Raw genomic sequence first — 8,155 nt, forward strand, 5'->3', positions numbered from 1 at the left:
AGGTGACAATTCAAAATATAAAAATATAATGAAATATAATGCAGTAATCAGTAGCTTTTTTTGGTTGCTTAAGTTTTGGACAATGCACGTGTTTCTTCTAAATTTTAATTGCATTGCATGTTTTTCTTATTGTGCAAATAAAAATTCTCAAAGCAATTTAATTTTTTATTTTACATTTCTTGTTGAAAGCTATTTTTTTGGAACATTTTTAACAAATGATTTCAAAAAGTGATGGGGACATGTCCCCAGCGTCCCCAGTGTAAATGACACCTGTGACTATGTCATTATTTTATTTATTTCGTTTTACATGTTTTGTTTTTTTGTTATTGAGCACAACAAAACAAATTCATATGCGGTTAATATGGCTATAAAGCATTGAATCTTGAATTGCTGCAGCTCTACAAGTAAAAGTTCTTGTTTGATATGCTTGATCTAAATCATTTTTGGGCAGCCCCCACCGCTTATTCAAAATGAAAGATTAAAAATGAAAAAATGGCAGGCCCTGTAAAGTTTGAGACTGATTTTCTGAGTCACCTCTCATTAACGGAGGAGGAACAGTATTTCCTGTCAGCTTTACATGGTCGTTGGAGGAAGCAGTATATCTCCTACTCACACACTGTGAAAACTGATCAAACACCATACAGTAGATAAAAACTGAGTGGGTGATGTAAAATGCATATTCGCTTAGGGAATTAGGGAAATGTGATCAGCTTGGCTGACCTGAAAACTTCACTCTTGACTGCATGTGGGTATTGCATAACAAGACAGCCATGCCAGCGGCTCTGTGGGGCACACAAAATGCTACTGAGGCTGATTGGTATGGCATTAATCTTGCAAGTTTTTGGTCATAAACTAAAGTATGAGATAAATGAAAATTTTGATGTGATAATGCTGCGAGGTGGAAAAAAAGGGGATCATAAAAGTTATTATAATTCATCCTGATGCGGACATGAATGTATGCACTGAAAACCACAACTGTCAATAGGATACAACTTCTGGGAAACATGTTTGAACCAAAATATTTAAAGCTAAAACATCCAAAACACCAAATGACACACTGACACATTGGCATTGCTATCCCTATAACCACGCTGCTAGCATGGCTGTAAACACTGTCGCAGAGGAACTTATAGCATGGATGACATAAAAAGAACCATTATGTTTTAGCCCAAATGATTTCACTTTCCCACCTGTGATTCACAGCGGACAAATCAGAGCGTGAGGTGGTTCTCTCAAAAGTCAATCAGAAGAAATCGACTGGGCAAGGGCAGGTGTGGTCCTTAAGTAACATAGTCACCATTAGCTCCCCATCTCTTCTAGATGTCACATGACTAAAACCATCCATCCATCCATCGTCAACCGCTTATCCTGCATACAGGGTCGCGGGGGGCTGGAGCCAATCTCAGCTCACATCGGGCGAAAGGCGGGGTACACCCTGGACAGGTCGCCAGTCCATCACAGGCACATGACTAAAACAATCTTCTAAAAGATGTATGGACGTGCCACTAACCAAAATGTCAAAATGATCATAGGCCTTTTGTTCAAACACCCATTCTGATAATACGCATTTATTTTACACTCAAGAAACACACAAGATCTAAGTAGCCACTTGTGTTTCCATGCACACACACACAAATACTGCTTGTATACTTTTATCTTTGGCATTTTACACTTTTAAATCAAGCATTTCAATATCTAGTCACTAATCTTTTGACTTTGGAGTCAACACTAACATTAACCAAGGGATGGACACACACTACAACTAAGTAAACCAAAGACAGTGATATCCAATATGATCAAGAACATGTGAAATCATGTGCAAGAAACCTTCCATCCTTATTTATACCCCAAAAAATAAGCAAACTATGTGCTTCCACCAACAAAAGAAAGAAGATTTTTTTGTGTACACTGTGGCTCCTAACACTGTCAACACTGTGTCATACATGAATGAAAGTAGACAGGTTTTTAATGTTAAATGTGTGGGCTGTTCAGACTTATTTTTGGTGAGTGACAGTACTCTTCCCCTTATTTGCCTGACATTAAAGCCTGCGCAGTGACAGACAGAACACCCACTGGTGCAGACACTTCTCATCGTTCACAACATCTTAATGACTGCAGAGAGATTTGGGCATTTGTGTGGACATCAGCATTCGAAATATTTTTCTTTTGCATGTCATCATGCCCTGGTTGCTGGCTGGATTCTGTGGGCTTGCTTTGATCTATATCTCAGGTAAATGTAAACGTTTGCAATATCATAAATTTGATTAGTGACTGAAAAATTTTAATGATACAAACAATTATTACAGTCTTGGTAGTAAATAATAGGTTAGTAAAATGAAATGTTGTTACAGCAATACAATTAACTTGAATTTGCTTTAAATGGTCATTTGATTGTATTATTTATGTCTGTTTAAACACTGCTACACTGCATAGTGCATAGTGTTTTGCATGTTATTTTTGACTCCACAATACCATTACTTCCTGGCCATCTGGGGGGAAAGAGGAAGTTGTATGTTGAGACAAAGACTGATATCTACTTGTTTGTTTTAATATACTGTATGCTGTATACCTAGACCAAGTTATCACATTCTATCAACTGGCTATCAGGTTAGTTTATTTCAGATTTGTAGTCTGTTTTCAGAGAAAGATAATGGAGATAACACATGAGATTGTTTTTAAATATATATATGCAAACATTAAAAACTAACATACACTACCCATTTTCAACATGGACAAATAGACTTCATAAACAAAATTGCCACAGCTTTGATGCATAACATGATGTACCTTTAAGCAATGTCTATTATCCTCTACCTCATCCTACACATACATTTATACAAAACATTACAGTCGACTTTGCTGCTTGCCATGATGGTGATAAACACATGTCTACCAGTCCTGAAACCATTAGTTGATTAATCTAGGGCTGCAACTAATGATTATTTTGATTATGAATTATCTGATGATAGGTGATGCAAAGGTGACTTGTTTTATCAAACCAAATACTCAAAATATAATCATATAAAAACAAAGCAAGCTGCAAATCTTTTCATTTGAGAGATACTGGAATTAGCAGATTTGTCGTACTTCTGCTTGATAAATTAACCTCAATGATTAATTGTTTATCAAAATTGTTAACAATTAATTTTATATTGATAACTAATTGTTTTAGCAAAACATTAAGCCATTAATATATAATTAATCGCTGGTCCATGATAACTCAATGTTGTCTCACTCTACAGTAACAGCATGTTGTTTAGAGCTGACACAATTAGCTGATTAATTGTGATCAATCTACAGAAAATGATTCATTTATGTAATTTTTGCTGGTTGCAGTTTCTGAAATATAAGAATCTGCTCCTTCTCTGTGCTGTATGTCAATGTAAATTGTATATCTGTTAAAAAATTAGTTGCAATCCTAATGATTACAGTTAACATCCTTTTCAAACAACTATACGTCTCTTCACACTCATTTTTCAATACCTACACCATATGTGAAGAGTATGAAGTATGAAGCATGAAGTAAGACACAAAGACATCATTTGATATGATGTTTTGATTCAAGCATGGATCTCTGAGCACATCTTTCACAAAAATGTCAATATTCTGCATAATCATCAGTTACGTCATCTGTAAAATTATAAACCAAGATATTTGACCTGACTTATGACTTTAAGAACATCTCTGCTCAAGTAGAACTGTTGAAATAGTAATTTTCTGTTCTCTCCACATGTACTAAGCACACTGCTCTTTAACATTAAATGCGATGTCAAAGCCAGCATCATATTGGAGGCATACAGTATACTACTTATCAACTGCTGAAGAACTCTGCAGCTCTGCAGGGACATAATTTAGCCAAATCATCTGCATAGATGTTTGTCTAGATAGATTTACTGTAACTGCTGCTGTAACTGTGTCACAATGCCCCACAATCTTCTTTGTCTGCTCAGTGCCCCCAAACCACTGCATGCGGATCAGCCAGAGTCCCCGGTTCTATGGTTTGATGCCCGGCCACACTGTAACCATTTCCTGTTTTCCCAAGCCACCAGCCCCGATAGTCAGTGTGGATTGGTACAAGGCCACTACGTATGACGCGATTCCTCAACTGATACAGGAAAAAGAAAGATATGAAATTACTAAGATTAATACGACCAGCAGCTTTCTCCGCATCTTTAATGTGAAGACAGAGGACAGCGGAGTGTACTTCTGCAAGATAAATGAAGAGTGGGGACCTGGGACAGAACTTCAAGTTGTCAGTAAGTGGCTGGGAAAACATAAATGTTTTGAGAGATGTTCAGAGACACATGATGCATTGTTAGTTTGTGTGGTCATTTTAATGTTGTTTGTTGACCAGTTGTCTTTTTGATAACACACCGCTAACAGACATATTTACAGGACGCTTAAACCGCAAAAAGGCACTGCACAGGACCAAGATGAAGGACGGTCTCATCATCCTCCAGGGCCTGCTGTTGGCTGTTTGTATTGCTGCTTTACTGCTACGCAAACGAAAACTGGTGAGGAGCAAGATGAACAAGGACTTGAAATTAGATGGAATAGAACTGAGGACATGCATAACAATATTCATGTTCAATATCAAGATACACTAAAAATCAAGGTAGTAGACAAACTTCTTTTTATCAGCTTATCTTTTCAAGGAACTTTTAATAATAGAATAGGCCAAAGATTTACTAGACATGTTGGCAACAGCCACAGCCAATTCCTGCATTTGCCTGGTGGTTTGTGTGCATGCTTTTAAGCAGTAGAGCAATGAATGATTATGTTCATTTATCTGTTGATAATATCTATTTCTACTTTATCAATTGATCGTTAAAAAGTTCCCAGAAGCCAAGGTAAAGTCTTCATTGCTTGTCTTGCCTGACCAACAGTGCAAAACCTAATTTACAGTTTTATAAAACAGGGAAACACTGCACTGCAGACTGCACTGGACAACATTCCCAATAAATATCTGGTGGATTGATATATAGATGGATAGAGTAACTTAGGCTACTAATTGCAGTGTTGCAGCAGCCAATATATTCAATATAAAAACATAAACATGAGAATAGAAACTGAACTAAAACCAGGACAATGTGAAATACTGCTGGTAGCTACATCTTAAAACACATGTAGCTATGCTCACAGTGTGCTATCTCCTGCTGTGGTTAAATTAGCTTAATCATATCACCAGTAACTGTATGTTACTTGTCAAGCTATCAACATAACAAACTACTACTAACTACATGTTAAGTCCAAGGATACCAACCATTTTACTCACCAGACACATCTTACCAAGAAAGGTAACAGGCTACTGCTCTGTCTCTGCAAACACTAGGTTAGCGAACACATCACAGCTAGCCAAAAGGGTATTGATGATACAAAGAATGAATGCCAGTAGCCATTGCCGGCATGAGCCTTATCTTGCATTACTTGTACAATTGCAGCAGTTGCTTTGGATAAGAACATCAGCTAAATGAGTATATTAATGTTAACGCTCCAGTGCAGCTTCCAGAGTGCTCCAATAGTCTTGAACTGTAGTACCATGAGGCGGTTTCCCATCCTTCCTTTTCATTTGAAGGCGTTGATCCATTTCCTGAGACAATTATTATGTTTGGTGAAAGGGTGTGCCACTGTAACAGGTGTTGTTACAACCTAAAATTAAACCCATTTTAGCCATTTATCAATACAGTTTGAAGCAGCACAGCTAAGCTAGCTAGTCTTGATCAGTGTTCCATGAGCTAAAGTTACCTGAGGTTGCCATTTACAACTATTACTTCCAACAGAGTCACGTATAGTCTGTATATTTTAGGCTTTACAGTTGTTAATTTTTGGTGTATTAGGTACAATGCATTCATTTCGTTTTCTGTCTTTTTTTTAACAGTTCGAAAAGAAGGACAGCATATATGAGGAGCCTGAAACTGATCACATCTATGAGGTTTGTTGGGAATGCCTAAATTTTGCTGTAATATTCATCAAAGTGAAAGGTATTTCTTTTTGCCATGAGTGATCATTTACATTAAATGTCACAGTGAACACACATCACAGCTGTGTGCTTTACATAACAATATGCAAGAAAAAGACAACAGGACACAGCCTCCTTGCACCACTGAGCTCAAAACCACAATTTTATCTTGTTCTGTCAATGCAACAACATGGCCTATAAAGTAGGATATGTGGAAGTACCTTTAGTTTGCTTTTTTTGTAAGAATTGTGACACAATAACATTGGAAAGTAGAAATTTTGGGTTGAAAATGGGATTTTACTGCTTTCGTGTTCTTGTAAAGATAGAAAAATAATTTCTATATAGCATTTTCATACAAAAATTGTCCGTCAGAGTGCTTTACATTAACGTACAAGAAAAGAGTTAGCATAAGGAAGAAGACAACCTAAATACATGGATCTATACAGTCAAAAAAGGGGGAAAGACAAGAAAAAACTATGTTTTGTTATTGCTAGTATTTATAATAAAAAAAAAAGTAAAAGCTTCTAGGTAAAAGTAAGTAAAAAGACAGAAAATTTTAATTCCTTTCAGAGTTTGGTTCCAAAACTGCAGAAGGTTGCTTTAATGTAGCTGTTCGGCTAACTTGCAGCGTCAGTCAATACAAGCTGTAATTTATTTTCACTTTTCCAGGAGACCTGACTGAGACTTTACCATTGTCAAACCTTCTTGTAAGAAAAGCATGAACAAGCTTCTCTGTTAGAAAGTGCAATACCAGAATGTTATTTTTCCATAATGTCTCTGGAAAGTTAGAGCCAAATAATGGTGTATCTTAAACTCTGAGATGCCTCTTTTTCAAGCCAATAACAATCAGGAGCAGCATAGATATAAACACTAATAATATGAAAGATATTTAAATGTCAACTTCTCTACTGTGACATTTAGCAGGTGCATGTCTTTATCTTTGAGACACATCTGAATCATTCACAATGCAAATTAAAGCTGTATAGATTTGCCCACTTGGACTTTACCCATATAAATGTCAACGGACTTAAAGTGACAAATGTTCATCTCTCAGGGCTTGGCGATTGAGACATGTGGAGGAGGTCTGTATGAGGAACTGTCTGTTTACGCCCAGGCGGATGGAGCTGAGGCCCCATGGGAGTGAGACTGAACGACTTTTCATCTCATCACCTCTACAATCCCACAATAACTTACTACTAACAGGTTGTTGGTTATTAAAGTCAAAATCGTACGTTAGCGAGAGTCCTTAGTGGACCTGCTCAGGTGTGGAGATTTGTCATTTTCTTCTGTATGTTTGTTTGTAAATGTGCAACATCATACTTATTCTAAAATGTGTGCTTTATGTAAATATGCGCTGTTGATTTTATGCTATTTAGTAACACTTGATTGATTTAATCATATGTGATTTGAAGTCCACTGAAATGTAAAGGAACCATTCTACAAGTGGGACTCCACAGCTGACATTTTTGGTGCTTCAAGACGCTTTTTAAAGTAAGAAGTGTTGTGTAGGATTTTTGACTTCTTTAATTATTTAAGAACATGCTTATCGCAAATATTTGTGAGAGAAAATGTTACAGAAATCTTGTGTGCATCAGATCCTAAGCGATGCCCCACTTGTTCCTGTTGTGTGATTATATTAAAAATCTGTGTGCCTTTTGTTCTTGTAATAGGAATAAAAACAACAAAAACATTCCCATGTGCTGAAAAAAATAATTATTTTTATTGGCGTTTACAGGTATAAAAATATACTTAAACAAGTTGATCAACAAACAATAATTTATAAATAGGTTATGTGGAATATCAACCAATCCACTAATAAATACACACAAAAGCGCGATAAATAAATAAATGCATTAATAAATAGATAAATAAACTTAATTAAAGCAAATAAATTATCACATTCTTCATCTGAAGAAACTTAATTTATAAAAAAGTTGAGTAGAAAACCAACAAATAAATAAACAAGCAGCTTGAAAAATAAATGAATGCATTAACAAATCGATAAATAGACTTCATGTAAGTAAATAAATGAACATATTATTAATCTGAAGATAATAATTTAGTTGGTGGTGAGTAGAGATGAAACCAGCAGGTCGGCTCTCGTCAGATGGTCTCTAATTTCCTTCCTGACCAGCTCCCAGGCTTCAGCACTGTGGCCCTACAGACAGAAGAATATATCATATCATTATAGATAGA

At 36.1% G+C, this 8,155-nt stretch overlaps 1 protein-coding gene and 1 long non-coding RNA gene across 3 annotated transcripts; one reads left to right on the top strand and one right to left on the bottom strand.

Annotated features, from left to right (window-relative positions):
• Positions 1-2,084: 2,084 nt before the first annotated feature.
• cd79b (CD79b molecule, immunoglobulin-associated beta) lies at positions 2,085-7,651 on the top strand. Of its 2 annotated transcripts, none has more exons than XM_046069029.1 (5): positions 2,085-2,230; positions 3,951-4,256; positions 4,384-4,514; positions 5,879-5,932; positions 7,014-7,651. In XM_046069029.1, exons 1-5 carry the CDS (start codon positions 2,179-2,181, stop codon positions 7,101-7,103), a joined length of 633 nt encoding a protein of 210 aa, XP_045924985.1. In that variant the 5' UTR covers positions 2,085-2,178; the 3' UTR covers positions 7,104-7,651. The 2 variants fall into 2 exon arrangements, with proteins under 2 accessions (XP_045924985.1, XP_045924986.1); XM_046069030.1 differs by having other exon boundaries at positions 4,396-4,514.
• LOC123982986 lies at positions 4,311-5,724 on the bottom strand. The gene is made up of 2 exons (XR_006828096.1): positions 5,276-5,724; positions 4,311-4,511 (listed from the first exon to the last, which is right to left on the bottom strand). It is a non-coding gene; the product is annotated as an uncharacterized LOC123982986 (long non-coding RNA).
• Positions 7,652-8,155: the final 504 nt, after the last annotated feature.

This window comes from Micropterus dolomieu, linkage group LG14, assembly GCF_021292245.1.
Source record: "Micropterus dolomieu isolate WLL.071019.BEF.003 ecotype Adirondacks linkage group LG14, ASM2129224v1, whole genome shotgun sequence".
NCBI classification, from domain to species: Eukaryota; Metazoa; Chordata; class Actinopteri; order Centrarchiformes; family Centrarchidae; genus Micropterus; species Micropterus dolomieu.

Bases quoted from the DNA above. Each gene is read 5' to 3' on its own strand.
- cd79b (XM_046069029.1), top strand. From the start codon at position 2,179: ATGCCCTGGTTGCTGGCTGGATTCTGTGGGCTTGCTTTGATCTATATC. The intron at 2,231-3,950 runs GTAAATGTAAAC...TTGTCTGCTCAG, and splicing joins TGCTTTGATCTATATCTCAG to TGCCCCCAAACCACTGCATG. The intron at 4,515-5,878 runs GTGAGGAGCAAG...TTTTTTTAACAG, and splicing joins TGCTACGCAAACGAAAACTG to TTCGAAAAGAAGGACAGCAT.